Genomic DNA, 19,265 nt, shown 5'->3' on the forward strand with positions numbered 1-19,265 from the left:
ACGAAAAAAGATTTTGCAAAACAGATTGGCCAAAATGGCCATCCCTCCTGGATAAAGTATCCAGACAATAATGAGAAGTGAAAGTGTGAACCGAGGACCAAGTGGCAGCTTTGCAAATTTCCTCAATAGGAGTTGATCTGAGGAAAGCAATAGAAGCCGCCATAGCTCTGACTTTGTGGCCCGTCACTCGACTCTGTAGAGGAAGACCAGCCTGAGCATAGCAGAAAGAAATGCACGCAGCCATCCAGTTGGAGATGGTACGCTTCGAGACGGGATGACCTAATCTATTTGGGTCAAAAGAAATGAAAAGTTGAGGAGAAGTTCTGTGAGGTTGAGTACGTTGAAGATAAAATGCCAACGCACGTTTACAATCCAAAGTATGTAGAGACGCCTCACCAGGGTGAGAATGCGGCTTAGGAAAAAATACCGGTAGCACAATAGACTGATTGATATGAAAATCAGACACTACTTTAGGTAAGAATTTGGGATGTGTACGGAGCACCACCTTATCATGGTGAAAAACTGTGAAAGGCGGATCCGAGATCAAAGCTTGCAACTCACTAACTCGACGAGCTGAAGTGAGAGCAATCAAGAAAACAGTTTTCCAAGTAAGATATCTAAAATGAGCCAAGTCAATAGGTTCAAAAGGAGGTTTCATCAGTTGAGCCAGGACCACATTAAGATCCCATACAACAGGAGGCGGTTTGACAGGTGGATGGAGATTAAAGAGACCCTTCATAAAACGAGAAACTAGAGGGTGTGCCGAGAGCGGTTTCCCATCCAAAGGCTGATGAAAAGCAGCAATTGCACTAAGATGAACTCTAATAGATGTGGATTGAAGACCTGACTGGGATAAATGAAGCAAATAATCCAGAACAGAAGCCAAAGAAGAAGAGTTTGGCTGAAGACTATGAGTGGAACACCAAGACGAGAATCTGGTCCACTTTTGACCATAACATTGCCGAGTGGACGGTTTTCTGGAAGCCAGAAATACATCCTGAACAGACTGAGAAAATTTAGCAGAATCCGTCAGGTAGAAAGGAACCATGCTGTCAAATGAAGAGACTGCAGGTTTGGATGAAGTAAAGACCCCTGATTCTGAGTGAGCAGAGAAGGAAAAACTGGCAGAAGAAGAGGTTCCTTGATGCTGAGTTGAAGAAGAAGAGAGAACCAAGGTTGTCGGGGCCACTGAGGCGCTATGAGAATCATCGTGGCATGGTCCGACTTCAACTTGACAAGGGTTTTGAGAATCAGAGGGAAAGGAGGAAAGGCGTAGAGGAACTGACCCCTCCAATCCAGAAGAAAAGCATCCGCCTCGAGACGAAGAGGCGAGAAGATGCGGGAACAAAACAGAGGAAGTTTGAAGTTGTTGGGTGACGCAAAGAGATCCACCCGAGGAGTCCCCCATCGAGTGAATACTTGACAAAGTGTGGGGGAGTTGAGCGTCCATTCGTGAGGCTGAAGCAGACGACTCAATTTGTCTGCAAGGCAATTCTGAAGACCCTGAATATAAACAGCGCGAAGAAGGATGTTGTGCGAAATCGCCCAATGCCACAACCTCAGAGCTTCCTGACAAAGAGAGTGGGAACCCGTCCCGCCCTGTTTGTTGACATAATACATTGCTACTTGATTGTCCGTCCGAACAAGGACTATTTGGTCGTGAAGGAGGTGAAGAAAAGCTTTGAGAGCAAGAAATATCGCTCTGAGTTCCAACAGATTGATGTGACATCGACGATCTGTGGCAGTCCCTAACCCTTGCGTACGGAGACCATCTACGTGGGCTCCCCATGCGTACTCGGACGAATCTGTTGTGAGAACATTCTGATGAGGAAGATGGTGAAACTGCAAACCTCTGGAAAGATTTGAAGAGAGCATCCACCAGCGGAGAGACTTCTTTAATGAAGGCGTCACCGCTATATGACGAGAAGGTGGATCTAGGGCTTGTTGCCACTGGGACGCCAGTGTCCACTGAGGAATGCGAAGGTGGAGTCTTGCAAATGGAGTCACATGCACCGTAGATGCCATATGTCCGAGAAGGACCATCATTTGGCGAGCCGTGAGAGTCGACAGGGAAGTTACGTGATGACAAAGGCGCAAGAGAGTATCCTGCCGATTGAGGGGGAGGAAAGCTCTCATGCGAACAGAATCCAACACTGCGCCAATAAATTGGATCGATCGAGTTGGAACCAACTGAGATTTGGGAAAGTTGATATGGAACCCTAGACTTTGAAGAAAAGAGATAGTCTGAAGGGTCGCTTGAGTAACCCCTGGAAGAGAAGGAGCTTTGATAAGCCAATCGTCGAGGTAAGGAAAAACTTGAAGTCCCCGAGCCCGAAGGGCCGCGGCTACCACAACTAGACACTTGGTGAAGACCCGAGGAGAGGTTGCCAAGCCAAACGGAAGAACCCTGTATTGAAGGTGAAGGTTCCCCACCTTGAACCTGAGATATTTGCGAAAATTTGGATGGATAGGAATGTGAGTATAAGCCTCTTTGAGATCCAGTGAGCACATCCAATCCCCTTGATCCATGAGGGAGTACAGAATCGGAAGAGAGAGCATGCAAAATTTCTCTTTGACTAGAAATTTGTTGAGAGCTCGGAGATCCAGAATGGGTCGCAAATCCCCCGTCTTCTTTGGAACTAGGAAGTATCTGGAGTAAAACCCCAGGTTGTGTTCGGAAGGAGGAATCTCCTCCACCGCTCGAAGGCGAAGAAGCGCCTGAGCCTCCTGAAGAAGGGGGAGTTGCGAGGAACTGGAAAGACACTCTCCTGGAGGGTGATCTGGGGGCACCTGAAGTAGGCGCAGAGAGTATCCCTCGCGGATGACCGTAAGGACCCAAAGGTCCGATGTAATGGTTTCCCAGACAGATGAAAAAAGGGAAAGGCGACCTCCGATGGGTAGGGAGGAATTTGGATGTAAGGAGGTTGGAATGCTCACCACTGGACCGTCAAAAAGACGGAGCTGTTTTGGTTGGAGCAGGCGCCTGGGACTTTTGAGGACGTTGTTGCAGGGGCCGTCTAGGTGGAGGCCTAGAAAAAGCCGGTGTGGACTTCATCGGGTAACGATGAGCTGGAGGTTTGTAAGCTCTAGTCACAGAAGGTTTTGGTTTTGGACGAAGAAGAGAGGCGAAGGAGCGCTCATGCTCAGAAAGCCTTTTAGTAGCTGCTTCAATAGAGTCATCAAAAAGCTCAGAACCTAGGCACGGCAGGTTCGCTAAACGATCCTGTAAATTGGGATCCATGTCTACTATTCTGAGCCATGCAAGACGTCGCATGGCCACTGCAAATGCCGAGACCCTGGAGGACAGCTCAAAAGCATCATAAGATGCCTGCAACATGAATAGACGCAATTGAGATAATAATAATAATAATAATAATAACTTTATTTTTATATACCGCCAACAATCTTGCGACTTCTAGGCGGTTTACAATAAAAGAAGCTGTTTACAATCCAAGAAACTGAGAATACAATAAATATAAAGAGAAACTTTACATACAGCAAATTGAAGAGTATAACAGTGAATATCTCGTACAGCGAATTAAAGAGTATTGCAGTGTACATCTGATAACATTGATTATGTTAACGTCAGTCTGTGAATTGTGTGGTCAGGAAGTGCCAAGTTGTTTAAACAGAAGTAGAAATGTTCCGTAAGTTGAATAGAGTGTTCATATTTAGTGATTGCAAGTTCAGGTATGTGGTGTTGTTACAAGGGGGGTTGATGTTCCGGTTCGTTACCTAGGTATTTCAGGAATAGGTAGGTTTTAGGTGTTTCCTGAATTCTTCATAGTTGTTTGTGTGAGAGAGAGACTGAAGAATGTGTTTGTATTCAGAAAGGCGTTCTTTGGGCCAGTCTGGGCAAAAGGATGACAACTGCTTCAAAAAATAATTAAAATATGAAGTAAAGACATAGTTGTAATTCAAAATTCGATTTGTCATCATTGAATTTTGATAAAGTCTGCGCCCAAACTTGTCCATAGTTCGCCCTTCGCGTCCTGGTGGAACTGTTGCAGACACCTTAGAAGGATGAGCCTTCTTCAGGGACGATTCCACCACTAGAGATTGATGAGAAAGTTGAGATTTCTCAAAACCTTTACATGGAACAGTGCGATACCGAGACTCCAGCTTCGATGGGATCGCTGTCACAGAGTAAGGAGTCTCCATATTACATAGAAAAGTCTGCTTCAGCACCGGTGTCATGGGTAGACGCAAAGTCTCCTTAGGAGGATGGGAAAGTTCCATATCCGCCAGATATTCAGGCGTGTACTTCGAATCGGAATGTAAGTCAATATTAAGCGCCTGCCCCATGTCGAAAACAAATTTCGCAAACGAAGAAGACTTCGAGGTCGAGGCTTCCTCAGGGGAGGCAGAACGAGTATGAGGCGCCACTGAAAACGATGGAGAAGCCTCGCGCGAATATTGAGATACAGGCTCCGATTCAAGGTGCAAAGTGATGGATGATGCTCCACTGCCCGTCAGAGGACGAGTGGCTGAATGCTTCCGCTTAAGGCTCCGAGTTGGAGAGGTGCGCGGAGTACGAGGTTTAGCCAGAGGAGATCGATCTCGAGACAAACGCCTCGAAGGTGGAGTCCTCGACCTCGAATGCCTCGATGAAACTGAAGAGGCAACGGTACTATGAGAGCGAGGCACAATCTTGGAAGCGAGATCCGAATGCCTCGAGCTCTTCGTGGAAGCGAGCTTCGAAGACCGAGATCTATGCTTGGATCGAGGCAATGATTGTTTAGCAACCCGTTCAGGCGAGGAATCCGACGAGGAAACCCTAGATCGAGACCTGCGACGAGGAGATCGTCGACGAGGTGCAGACTGCTGCTCAGGCTGGAGTTGCGAAGACAGAGTCGAGGCCGGGACCAACTGAGCCACTATCGAGGAAATTTGCGTAGTCAAAATTGACTTAAGCATATCCTCAAACATGGGGACGGAGACCAAGGGACTTGGAGTCACAGGAGGTCTCGTGCGTTCCAAGGAGGGCGACCTCGATTGAGAGTATTCCCTAGACTTGGAAGCACGTTTTGAAGGTCGAGAAGACGGAGTCAAACCTGGAGCCCCAGGTTGGATGGATGCAGACTCCGTCGGCTTCTTAGGGATGGTACCTGAAAAGGAAGCAGGAGACTTACCCCCCAATCCAGGCTTCGAGGACACCGTCGAGGCCTTCGAGGCCGAGGACCCGGAGGTCTTCGAGGCCGAGGCCTGTCGAGGAGGCGAGGTCGAGGTTTTAGCACTCGAGGTTTGTCCCGAAGTCGAGGTTTTAACAGATGCCTCGACCGAGGCCACAGCTTTTTCAGGCTCCATGCGAGGGAAAAGTTCTAAGAACCTGTCGCAGCGGCGCTTGAAGGCACGAGGTTGAAGAGTGAGGCAGCGAAGACAATCTTCAGGGCGATGAGTCGACCCGAGACAGATCATACACCGACTATGTGGATCAGTGATGGAAATAGTCCTGCCGCACTGATAACACCTTTTAAACCCGGTAACAGGCCGGGACATAGATAGGACAAAGTCCGTGTCGAGAACGAGGAAGAGAGGCCTAGGCCTCAATCTTCCAACCCGACGTCAAATGAAAAACAAAAGGATGTTTTTTTTTATAGAATAGAATAAAATAGAATCAGAACACAGCGACCGAAAACAATAAAAAGTACTCAGCCGCGGTGAAGAGAAGGCACAACGCTACAGGAACCAAGTCGACAAGTCTTCTCAGCTCCGCTGAAAACGTTGAACTGAGGATCCTCACAGGAGATGCGCCCCCTAGTTCGGGCGGGAAGGCACGCGCGCATGCGCGATGCAGCACTCGAAAGCTCGAGATCTTCAAGCAAGTTGCTTTCGAGGCTGTCCGCTGCGGGGCTCCGTCGGTGACGTCACCCATGTGTGGGAATATGCTGCCTGCTTGTCCTGGGATAATAAGAAGACATACAAGCACTGCAAAGCATTGATAAAGAAAGTAAGAAAGAATATGAAGAGAAACTTGCAAAAGAAGCAAAAACTCATAACAATTTTTTTTGGTACATCAGAAGCAGAAAACCTGTGAGGGAATCCGTGTGACCAATGGATGATCAAGGAGCAAAAGGAGTGCTCAGGGAGAATAAGGCCATAGCGGAGAGACTAAATTAATTCTTTGTTTCGGTCTTTACGGAAGATGTAAGAGATCTACCTGAACCGAAAATGGTTTTCAAGGATGATGATGTGGTAGAAATGAAAGAAATCTCGGTGAATCTGAAAGATGTACTAAGACAAATCGACATGTTAAAAAATGATAAATCGCCTGGACTGGATAGTATACATCCCAGGGTACTGAAAGAACTCAAACATGAAATTGCTGAACTGCTGTTAGTGATCTGAAGATTGGAGGGTGGCCAATGTTATGCCGATTTTTAAAAAGGTTTCCAGGGGAGATCCAGGAAATTACAGACCAGTAAGCCTCACTTCAATGCCGGGTAAAATGGTGGAAACAATTATAAAAAATAAAATTGTGGAACACATAGACAAACATGATTTAATGAGATGGAGTCAGCATGGGTTCAGCTGAGGGAGATCTTGCCTCACCAATTTTCTTGACTTCTTAGAAGGTATGAATAAACATGTGGATAACAGTGTGCTGGTTGATGTAGTGTATCTAGATTTCAGAAAGCTTTTGATAAAGTTCCTCATGAGAGGCTCCTGAGAAAATTAGAGAGTCATGGGATAGGTGGCAAAGTTCAGTTGTGGATTAAGAATTGGTTATCGGATAGAAAACAGAGGATAGGGTTAAATGGTCATTTTTCTGAATGGAAGAGAGTAAACAGTGGAGTGTTGCAGGGATCTGTATTTGGACCGGTGCTATTTAACTTATTTATAAATGATCTGAAAATTGGAACGACGAAATTTGCAGATGACACTAAACTGTTCAAAGTTGTTAAAACACATGTGGATTATGAAAAATTGCAGGCAGGCCTTAGGAAATTGGAAGACTGGGCATCCAAATGGCAGATGAAATTTAATGTGGACAAATGTAAACTGATGCACATTGGGAAAAATAACCCAAATCACAGTTACCAGATGCTAGGGTCCACCTTGGGGGTTAGCGCCAAAGAAAAGGATCTGGGTGTTATCGTAGACAATACGATAAAACCTTTCACCCAATTTGTGGCGGCGGCTAAAAAAGCCAACAGGATGCTAGGAATTATTTAAAAAGGGATGGTTAACAAGACTAAGAAAGTTATAATGCACCTGTATTGCTCCATGGTGTGACCTCATCTGGAGTACTGCATTCAATTCTGGTCTCCTTATCTCAAGAAAGATATAGTGGCACTAGAAAAGGTTCAAAGAAGAGCAACCAAGATGATAAAGAGGATGGAACTCCTCTCTTATGAGGAAAGACTAAAACAGTTAGGGCTCTTCAGCTTGGAATATCAGCTGAGGGCAGATATGATTGAAGTCTACAAAATCCTGAGTAGAGTAGAATGGGTACAAGTGGATCGATTTTTCAAAAATTAAAAGTGGATCAATTTTTCAAAAATTACAAGACTAGGGGGACACACGATGAAGTTACAGGGAAATACTTTTAAAACCAATAGGAGGAAATCTTTTTTCACTCAGAGAATAGTTAAGCTCTGGAACACATTGCGTAGCTGGTTTTAAGTAAAGTTTTAACAATTTCCTGAAGGAAAAGTCTATAGTCTGTTATTGAGAAAGACATGGGGGAAGCCACTGCTTGCCCTGGATTGGTATCAAGGAATGTTGCTACTCCTTAGGTTTTGGCCAGGTACTAAGGACCTGGTTTGGCCACTGTGAGAACGGGCTACAGGGCTTGATGGACCATTGGTCTGACCCATTAAAGCTATTCTTATGTTCTCCCATGAATCTGTTAGCCTTACGTTTTCCCTTCCTGATGAAATATTTCTCAGTGAAGCTCTAGTAGAAGGAACTGGCTAAAGAGGACAGAGATGTTAATGTATTAATTGAGCTAAAAGCAGCAAGGTGCTGAGTGACAGAACCACCGAGACATAAGATAAGCTGCTTGTTTGTATGAAACTAATCTAATCTAATATTTGTGTGTCGCACACACCTAAACAGGCTCTAGGCGACTTGAGGAAGGGAGGGAAATAGGATAGGGTGGGAGGAAGGAGCGGAAGGGGGACAGGAAACATAAATCCTAGACGAATTAAGTAAAGGTCAGGTGCTTATGACGATCTTAGCAGAATTAATTGTCAACGAGTGAAGTTTTCAGTTTCTTCCGGAATAGAGTATTCAGTTCTAATAGTCTCTGTATATGCCTGTTTGTCTGTATCCATTTTATGACTGTATTTTGTAAACCACCTAGGAATAGGCAGGTAAGAAATTTTTTTAAAATAAATAAATAAATAAGTATGGTTACAATGTATTAAGAAGAATAAGTAAGAGAAACTGTGACATTGTGACTTTTGGCAGTTAAGGGACTGTGAGTGTGCAATGATGGTCTCTGCGATGCCTACAATGACACCCAGATCCTTTTCTTTGGCGCTAACCCCCAAGGTGGCAACTTTGGTCTGCTTTTGAACACTGCAAGCACAGTGGATGGTGGGTCTGAGCACATTTTCTTTAAGAAATATTTATATGGAAGATTGTTTATTTATAAGATTTGTGAATTGAGTTTGAATTATTTTACTGTTGCAACTTACAAATACAGAAAAAAATATGATAGTTTAGAATCAATGTCTAAAAAGGCTAAAGAAATAGGAAACATTTAGAAGTGTGACTATTAGAAGGTATTCACAAAAACCAGTGCATATTTTTATGTTTATTAGATTATTGATATATCACCCTTCTGTGGTACTACCAAAGTGACTTACATATTTATGTTAAAAAATACAGAATTTACATTTTTGGGGTATACAATAGTAGCAAATTATGATTATTGATAAAAAAAAAATTATGTATCTGGTATTAAGAAAAAGATTAAGATAAACATCCTTTTTACTTTGTACTGTACTATTTTCTCTTTGCAGTTTTTGGCTATGATTTTTGAAAAATTAGTTCTAAATCAATTCCAGAAATTTTTTGTCAAAAATATTCCACTAAGACACTCTTACTCTCGGTATATGATACTGTTAGAGTAGGTTTTGATTGCGGAGGTGACTTTTTATTATTATTATTTTTCATTTTAAAGCAAGAATATCACTTACATTCATAGTGGTGAGGCTATTTTTGGCATAGTTGTAAAATGGCCACTTTTCCCATATTTCCCATTAATGGTCACACACTAATTGGGAAATACTGTGGGGCCATAACCGCATGAGACTTTACTGTTATCTATTTATTAGGTGCTAAGGGCTCATGTGCTAATTGGTTAGCTTGCAGTGATATAGTTTAAGAATAAATGGGATACTCACGTGGGATCTTTAAGGGAGTAAATCCAGGGGGGGGATACTTGGAATGGGCAGACTTGGTGGGCTATAGCCCTTTTCTGCCGCTTTTTTTTTTTTTCTATGTTTTCTATGTTTCTATGTTTTTCTAATCAATTAGCGCAGGGCAAACCTACTCTCCATTTTAAACATGCCCCCTCCATAAAAAAATGAAACCTATTCTTTGGTTAGCATGCGCCAATTCCAATCATGCCTATACATGTTTTTTAAGATGCCAACATCACTTCCGGCGTTAGCCATGCCCACAGTGGTGTTAGGCAGCCTATAGCACCTATGTAGGCATGATTCCGGCATGTATTATTTAGATACTGGTAGGTTCTTTAATGTAGTGGGAGTTTTTTTGCTGTTTTAAATGATGTTTGTTAATGCCACATTCTGAAAAATAAAACAAAAATATGGCTTACTGTGGGCAGAGTGGATATGTTCTGTGCTAATTGGTTAGTGTGGCTAAATTGCTGCACACTAACTGATTAGAGCAGTGGTTCCCAACCCTGTCCTGGAGAACCACCAGGCCAATCGGGTTTTCAGGCTAGCCCTAATGAATATGCATGAGAGAGATTTGCATATAATGAAAGTGAGAGGCATGCAAATCTGCTCCCATGCATATTCATTAGGGCTAGCCTGAAAACCCGATTGGCCTGGGGGGTCCCCCAGGACAGGGTTGGGAACCACTGGATTAGAGTTTGCTTAGTACATGAGCCCTTACCACCTACAAAATAGTTGGCAATATGGGCTCATACGCTAAAGGCTATATGCTAATGGGAAAATCAGCACATAGCCATTAATAAAGAAAATAGAAAAATCTTCTATTTAACCCCGGTGGTAAAAATGGCCTTAGTGTGAGGAAATGATCTGCATAAGAATGCACTAAGGTCAATTTTTACTGCAGTTTGTTAAAAGGGCCCCATAACTTGTAAAAATCTAACAATATTTTTTATTTTTATGCCATTCAAACAAATATATAAATGCAATTTAGCATCTGAATTGGAAAAACAAAGCATATAGGAAAAAGAAACAAGTATCAATGAAATCTAATACTGAAATCCACAAATGTTTAAAAGCAGAACTACAATAAGGAGAAGAAAGAACATTTTTTCACAAGTGAAAAGGTAATGGGCTTCTTTTTATCAAGCAGAGGTACATAAGAATATAAGAATTGCTGCTGCTGGGTCAGGCCAGTGGTCCATCATGCCCAGCAGTCCGCTCCCACGGTGGCCCTTAGGTAAAGGACCAGAGCCCTAACTGAGTCTAGCCTTACCTGCGTACGTTCTGGTGTAGCAGGAACTTGTCTAACTTTGTCTTGAATCCCTGGAGGGTGTTTTCCCCTGTGACAGCCTCCGGAAAAGCATTCCAGTTTTCCACCACTCTGAGTGAAAAAGAACTTCCTTACATTTGTACGGAATCTATCCCCTTTTAACTTTAGAGAGTGCCCTCTCATTCTCCCTACCTTGGTGAGGGTGAACAACCTGTCTTGGAGCATTGGAGCATTTACTGCGCTGGTCTGCGGTAAAAGGCTCTACCTCTACTTGATAAAAGGAGCCAAACATAATGTAAATAAGATGTTCAGTAACACTGAAACTTTAATTGCCTTTTTATAAAGCCGCGTTAGCGGCTGCCGCACAGCAACGGCCCCGAAGCCCTATAAATCTTTATGGGCTTCGGGGCCATTAGCGCAGAGCAGCCACTAGTGCTGAATTTAAACACAGCAATTAAAATGTATTAATCAGACAATGTAATCAGCAGTCTCTCCTCTATTGGTGGTATAATATCTTAGAAATAATAATGTTAATTGTGATGGCTCACAACATATTTAACTTTCTATAATATAGAATACAATGACAGGGAAATCTTAATTAAAAAAATGCTGAAATCTAAAAACATATTTAAAAAATGTATATAACACTAGGTAATAACTTTTCTAGTTCCTGACATTCTACTTCCTACCTATTTACTTTTTAGCTTCCTGCAAAATTACCTCTAATTACTACCAGAAATGCCAGCTTGTCCTCTGAGCAAAGCTGGCTGCTAAATAACATTTATTTGCCTTTCCTGGAAAATGACTTCAAACTGCAAGTTCTTCCAACTGTGACAGATTTTCAGACAATAATCACAAGAACAGCTTGAGTTTCTTAACTAAAAATTGAGGTTCAGCCAGCAATAGGCTAATTGAGATTTCAACCCTTAAATATTTCTATGAAGTCAAATCATATAAAATTGTGTTTCAGTTTTCCAAAATATTTGGATTCAGTTGCTAACTAGCAAGGAAATTGTGGGCTCCTTTTACAAATGTGCTTTAGGGCCTTAACGCATAGAATAACCTGCGCTAAATTGCCAGAAACGCTAGACCTTAACGCCAGCATTGAGCGTACCATGCGGTTTAGCACACAGTACCAGCATAATACCAGCACAGTACCACGCGGTTTAGCACATGGTAATTTTGTGCATGCGCTAAAAACGCTAGCGTACCTTAGTAAAAGGAGCCCCGTGTCTTCTTATAAATTGAAGGGTATTTTTTCTTTTCATTGTATGCTGAACAAAGGGTTAAATATTGAAAAAGGGCAATATTATTGCACAAGTATTAATGGAAAAACCAGCAATGGACTAAGTTGTATTGCAGTTTATATTTACAATAAAACTAGGGCAAAGCTTAATATTTCAAGAAAATCAACTGTAAGGAGATATCTAGTATTTTACACTACATGCAATTAAGTAATAAAAGGGAAGGAAATACTTTATTTATGCATTCAATTTTTTAGCCCATCCTCCCAAAGGATCTCAGAATGGGTTACACATCAGGTACTCAAGCATTTTTTTCTATCTGTCCTGGTGGGCTCACAATCTGTCTAATGTACTTGGGGCAGTGGAGGTTTAAGTGGCTTGCCCAGGGTCACAAGGAGCAGCAAGGTATTTGAACCTACAACCTCTGAGGATGCAGCTCTAACCACACTCTAATTATGAATATGATAAAATTAGCAAATCATTTAATTTTCTACAAATTTTTGAAAGCAAGTCATGTAAATAATTGTCTAGTATAGTATGCAAAACAGTGTAAAATAGAACAATACTCTTTTACACTTACATTTATTATTGTGATGTATACATAATATAATCCTCCAATTTGTACACTTCCATTAGTCAAATCCAAAATTCTACAGTATTAAATCAAGGCATATCATTATTACTAGTGGCCTTTAAAAAAATAAAAGTGTTATTCAACTGGTGCATTTTAGCAAACAATGCTAAATGTCAATTAGAATACAGAACTGTGATTCTTTATAACAAAGATCTAAATGGTAGCACAAAAATCCTGCCTTCCCCTTCTTTCCACCACATAAAGCAATTTCTGCTCAGTAAGGGATGTGGCAGCTCAATTCTGCCATAACACATCCTTCTACAAAAATCTATTGAATAGCAAAACTGTATTTCACAGTATATGAGCAAAGCAGAATTTGAACTTTAACAGTGCTGTGTTTTTCTGTGCAACTTTAATGCTAATATCGTATGTCATCAAGGAATAACTAACTATAGGGTTACTTGTCTTGCACACTGTGAGTTCTAATACTTATGGAACAGGTAGTTTATAAGGGTCTTCAGCTTAATCTGATTAATTTATGCAATTTTTGAAAATAGTCACTCTATACAATAATTATGCACTGCCTTCATGTCTCTGAGCAGAGTTCGATTAGGAGTGGACAAGAATTCTCTATAGGCTATTGCATAATTATTGTATAGAGTGACTATTTTCAAAAATTGCATTGACTATTTTTAGCCACTCAGTATACAAATATTGTTTAGTTCATTGGCCCTTGAGTATTTTTTAATCTGATTAATTAAGCACACCAGTTTCCTGTAGATTTTTGTCCAGCTGCTAACTCACCCCAAAATGCACTTGCTGCTGCATTATAGAAAATACCAAAATATCAGAGATAAACATTCCTAAAACAAAAAATCAAAGACCTCCCAGAAACTCTGCACAATAGTGTGTGTGTGTGTGTGTGGGGGGGGGGGGGGGGCGGTATATAGCCAGTCCTCCCACCAGGCATGAAACAATACAAAACCAGCAGAAGAACAGGGTTAATCTTTGCTATTGCCCTCTCTCTACGCTGTCTTTTTTTTGTTGTTGTTACTGTTCTTATTATTCCAATTTTATTTTCCCAATCACGTTATATATGTCTTTGGCAACCGTAATACCAATAATGTGATCTCCATCTGACTACGCCCAACATCCTCGATGTCCTTGACTTTAACTAGGCTCTCACTTCCTTCCCCTAGATGTGAGCGCTGGCTCGGTGTCTGGATGCAGTGCGCAAGGGCTTCGCTCACCTTCATCGTCTTCCAAGGAGTTCATGCAGGGGAAGTAGCCGGCGAGCGCCTCGAAGGAGGCGGACAGGCTGCTGCGGCTCTGGGAGCGCTGCATGCGGAGCCCCGCGCTGTCCTGCCGGTGTTGTCTGCCCATTTTAGACGAGCCGCCGGCAACGCGGTACAGGACACGAGGCGTCTTGGCGGTTAGCGGCCTCCGCTGCCAGGCGATTGGTCAGGGGTGCTTCCCGCGCTCTCGGCACCTGTTGCTAAGGGAGCAGGGTCAGAGCGAGGGGGAAACGGCTGCTCTGTGCCCTGGTGGTCGTTGCATGCACTCCAGCACTGAGTGGGAAGTGGGCTCTGCTCCTGTCTGCTCGCTGCTTCTCTCCAGTCAAGGTGGGCAGGGCGCTGCTGTCTGAGCCAAGCAGCCATTCAGTTCTTTACTGCTCCACTTCGCCTCAGCACCAATAATCATTCAGCAGATAATAATGAGCAGCCTTCTGCTAGCTCCTGCTGTTCTTTCTGCCTCAGTCATTTTATGAATAAGCTACCATTAACAACCAATGCATTCCTACATTACGCTGAGGGCAGTGTCCCTCATCCAAGTAGTCATCCTGGCAATGAACTATGTTTAATTCCCAAATCACATATGGAATGCAGATTCGACCTATCTCCTTCACCTACATATTATGCATTACCATTAGAACTACCAGCTTGTCCTCTATACAAAGTTGGTTCCTAAATAATCTGGTATTTATTTACCTCTCTTGGAAATTGACGTGAGTGTGAGTATAAAATGTGTATTAAAAAAAACAACACCACCAAAGGGTAATTACATCTGCTGCAATCAGTAAACATTTTATACTAAGAAGTCCCTTAAGAAATGGATTAGTAGATTAAGACATGAGCAGGAAGAAAGATCATATATAACCAATGACAATTTAGCAGAGATGTCAAGGATAGACCACCCCAAGAGTGAAACTAGAGGCCAAAAAATGATCCCCCCCCCCCTCCTTTTATCAAGGTGTAGTAAAGTGTTTTAGTGCAGGCCAGGGAGGTAAATCCTCCAACTTGCATAGGAATTGAATGAGCATTGCTTCAGAAAGGACTACCGGGTGAAACTGAAAGAAGTCAAGAGAAGATATGTCTGGTGAAAGTGCAGGTGGAAGAATAAATTGCTAAAAATGTAAAATAGGGAGACAATATTTTTTTTCAGATATATTAGTGAAAAGAGGAAGATAAAAAATGGAATTGCGAAACTAAAAGATGCTAGGAACTAATACGTGGAGAGTGATGAGGAAAAAGCAAGCGTGCTAATCAAATACTTCTGTTCTGTGTTCATGGAAGAAAATCCTGGAGAAGGACCGAGATTGGCAGTTACACAAGAAAATGGAGTAGATTCTGCGCCATTCATGAAGGAAAGTGTTTATGAACAACTTGAAAAACTGAAGGTGGACAAAGCAATGGGACCGGACAGGATCCATCTCAGGATACTGAGGGAGCTCAGAGAGGTTCTGGCAGGTCCTATTAAAGACTTGTTCAACAAATCTCTGGAGACGGGAGTGGTTCCTGGAGATTGAAGAAGAGCGGATGTGGTCCTTGTACACAAAAGTGATCACAGAGATGAAGCGGGAAACTATAGGCTGGTAAGCCTCACTTCAGTTGTTGGAAAAATAATGGAAGTTTTGCTGAAAGAAAGAATAGTGAACTTCCTAGAATCTAATGGGATACAGGATCCGAGGCAACATGGCTTTACGAAAGGTAAATCGTGTCAAACAAATCTGATTGAATTTTTTGATTGGGTGACCAGAGAACTGGATCAAGGACATATGCTAGATGTAATTCTTCTTCAGAATCACAGGGCTTTGGAATAATTTTACTGCCCCACTACAGAATCTGGGCTCCTTCCAACTATTCCAAAAGCACCTGAAAACTAGGCTATTCACAAAAATGTAATGCTCTCATACCCCCTATACGCAACCTCCAACCCATTATGCTGTTCCTTCCTATATTAAGCTCTTGTAAACCGTGCCAAGCTCTATAATTATGGAGAGGATGCGGTATATAAACTTAAGGTTTAGTTTAATTTAGTTTAATTTACTTAGATTTCAGCAAAGCCTTTGACACGGTTCCTCATAGGAGGATATTGAACAAACTTGAAGGGCTGAAGTGATGAACTTGATTAGAAACTGGTTGTCAGACAGATGCCAGAGGGTGGTGGTTAATGGAAGTCACATGGAGGAAGGAAAGGCGAGTAGTGGTGTCTCTCAGGGTTTGGTGCTGGGGCCGATCCTGTTCAATATGTTTGTGAGTGACATTGCCGAAGGATTAGAAGGAAAGGTTTGCCTTTTTGCAGTGATATCAAGATTTGTAATAGAGTAGACACCGAGGAGGGAGTGGAAAACATGAAAAAGGGTCTGCAAAAGTTAGAGGAATGGTCTAATATCTGGCAACTAAAATTCAATTCATAGAAATGCAGATTAATGCATTTGGGGATTAGTAATCAGAAGGAGCCATATGTGCTGGGAGATGAGAGGCTGATATAAACGGATGGGGAGAGGGACCTTAGGATGATAGTGTCCGAAGATCTAAAGATGAAGAAACAGTGTGACAAGGTGGTGGCTGTTGCCAGAAGGATGTTGGACTGTATAAAGAGAGGCACAACCAGTAGAAAGAAGGTGTTGATGCCCCTGTACAGTGAGGCCCTACTTGGAATATTGTGTTCAGTTTTGGAGACCGTATCTGGCAAAGAACATAAGAAGACTTGAAGTGGTACAGAGGAAGGCGATGAAAATGGTAAGAGGTTTGTGCCAAAAGATGTATGTGGAGAGACTGAAAGCCCTGAATATGTATACTCTAGAGGAAAGGAGGGACAGGGGAGATATGATTCAGACAAACTTAAAAGGTATTAACTTAGAACAAAATCTTCTCCAAAGGAAAATGGTAAAAACCAGAGGACATACTTTGAGGTTGAGGGGTGGTAAACTCAAGAGCAATGTAAGGAAATTCTTCTTTATGGAGAGGGTGGTGGATGCCAGGAATGTGCTCCAGAGGGTAGTGGTGGAGAAGAAAACAGTGACTGAGTTCAAAAAAGTGTGGGATGAACACAGAAGATCTAGAATCAGAAAATAATGGTAAATATTGAAGAACTAAGGCCAATACTGGGCAGACTTGCACGGTCTGTGTCTGTATATGGCCGTTTGGTTGAGGATGGGCTGGGAGGGCTTCAATGGCTGGGATGTTTTAGATGAGCTGGAGTGAGCTTTGACAGAGATTTCAGTAGATGGAAGTTTTGCACAGTACCAAGCAGAGCTTTGGGTTCTGGCCCAGAAATAGCTAAGAAGAAGGAAATTTTAAATTAAATCAGTAATTTAAAGAGTGAGTAAGGTAGGGCAGACTGGATGGACCATTTGGGTCTTTATCTGCCGTCATCTACTATGTTACTATGATAAGGGAGGATGTCCATGTGACTCTTGCTTAGGCACTGAAAGACATGTCTGAGAGTTTACATGTTGAGTGGCTAAATGTGTCAACTACTTCCTAAAAGAAGATTATTTTCTGAATCAACTGGATCAGGTACTTTTGACCCCAAAGCTAAATAGGGATAAACTAAAGCAGTAAAGGTGGCTGCTCAGTTGCAACACTATGATCTACTTGAAGTTTTCAGGCTTTTAGAGTCTACATGATAATGGAAAAGTAATTGCTGAATTGTTGATAGAAGAACTGAAGATTCTTATTGATGGAAAATATCAGGCTTTTGTAATGTAAATTTTGAGGTAATGAAAGGCCTGTTGGAAACACAGGCTAACATAGTGAAAGGCATGAGTAAAGAAAACCCAGTTGGTCCTGTATGGTAGAAATATGTGTTGCAGGGTCGTAAGTGGCGGAAAAACTAACTGACAGGCTCTACACCAGTGGTCTCAAACTTGCGGCCCAGGGGCTACATGCGGCCCGCCAGGTACTATAATCACAAAAGTAAAATAAAACAGTTTCTTGATTATATGTCTCTTTAGCTATAAATTATAATATTATTATTAAGACTTAGCCAAAAGGAAAGATTTATAAACTATAAAGAGTTTTACTTCATGCAAAATTGTCATTTCTTTAATAAGACATTAACTATTTTCTCTGCGGTCCTCCAAGTACCTACAAATCCAAAATGTGGCCCTGCAAAGGGTTTGAGTTTGAGACCACTGCTCTACACCCTTGTTAGTCTCCGCCATATCATGCCCAGAATGTAGAGGAAGTAATCCCAACTGAAAGGAAACTGTGTGACATTCATGTTTCCTTTCAGTTGGGAAGCATTAGTCGTGTGGGTCAGTTAGTGAAATAGTACGCTGGCACCTGCTATACTTTTTGAAAACTGTGAACAGGCGGGACATGGGAGGGAAACCGCCTCAGTCTAGAGAAAACACCTGTTGGAAAACACAAGCCAACAATGATGTACAGGCTAACATTGGTGATACAGTGTTAGTTTAATGTTAAAGTGGCGGGAGACCATCTGACCGGCTGTTGCCTGAAGACATTGGTAGTGCAGTGGCAGCCTGATTCTGAATTGACGATTTGGAATAGGTTAGCATAGTCTTAATCCAGGATTTTAATTACGGGATGAAGTAAAAATTATAATTGAAGACTCTATAGGCTAGCATAGAGTTTTGGTATAACCACCTCCCAACAGACTTGCTCTAGGACACTGAAGTAGCGGGAGCACATCTGACAGGCTGTACACCGATATTAATCTCTGCTATATCATGACTGAAAACATTGATGGAGCAGTGGTAGTATAATTATGAAGTGGCAGAAGCCCATCTGACAGACTGTTGCCTGAAGACATCGGTGGTACAGTGGTAGCAGAATTCTGAAGTAGCAAGAGTTCATCTGACATGCTGTATACCAATAGTAGTCTCTGCTATATCATGCCTAAAGACATTGATGGAGCAGTGGCATTCTGATGTCGAGAAGCATGGTTCGATGATGATGATTGGTGGCATCGTACCTGCACTTGGTATGGAGCGATGCTCAGGCTAGGGCTGGTACTGGAGGAGCCTACAAAGGAGTGAGCTTTTGAAACATGCTCCCAAACTCTAATTTAAAAAGAGCATCGAGCTTGGTCATAGGCATAGTAAAAACTCTGGCAGTCACCACCACTGTAACAGACCGATGTATGAGGAAATAGTTGAAGGAATCTAACCTATAGCCTCTACATATATGTTAGATTTCCCAGTGTAGACCTTAACGGCAGAGGCAATTCGGCATCTGCCAGGTAAAGTAAGCAGTAATCAGGAAGAGGAATCCAACGTTACAGGGTTACAACCCATGATAAATCCTCCATCGTATTAGAAATGTCCAAAACCAGAATGGAGACAGAGTTCAATTATGAAGAAGGTCTGTAAACAGTCAAATGAAGTAAAAAATAAAGGGCCAAATGGGATCACCTGTCAATACAACAAAGTGAAAAACGTTGTATGGATGTTGCACCAGGATTGAAAAAAGATCAGGAGGAATGTATAACTGGAAAGTCAATTTAAACTGGTACCAGAGAGTGGTAGAAAACTGGAACGCTCTTCCGGAGTCTGT

General features: G+C 42.3%; 1 protein-coding gene across 3 annotated transcripts in view; it reads right to left on the reverse strand.

Annotated features, from left to right (window-relative positions):
• RIMS2 (regulating synaptic membrane exocytosis 2) overlaps window positions 1-19,265 on the reverse strand; it is a 1,127,809-nt gene that overhangs the window by 75,546 nt on the left and 1,032,998 nt on the right. Inside the window, exon 1 of one of the 3 annotated variants that reach the window (XM_033933082.1) lies at window positions 13,713-14,148. The exons of the other annotated variants lie outside the window; for them this stretch is intronic. Within the exon in view, the coding sequence (XP_033788973.1) occupies window positions 13,713-13,845 (133 nt within the window). The 5' untranslated portion in view covers window positions 13,846-14,148. Of the gene's footprint in view, window positions 1-13,712; window positions 14,149-19,265 lie in introns of those variants that run through there. 3 annotated transcript variants of the gene reach the window in all.

This window comes from Geotrypetes seraphini, chromosome 2, assembly GCF_902459505.1.
Source record: "Geotrypetes seraphini chromosome 2, aGeoSer1.1, whole genome shotgun sequence".
In the NCBI taxonomy this organism is placed as follows: Eukaryota; Metazoa; Chordata; class Amphibia; order Gymnophiona; family Dermophiidae; genus Geotrypetes; species Geotrypetes seraphini.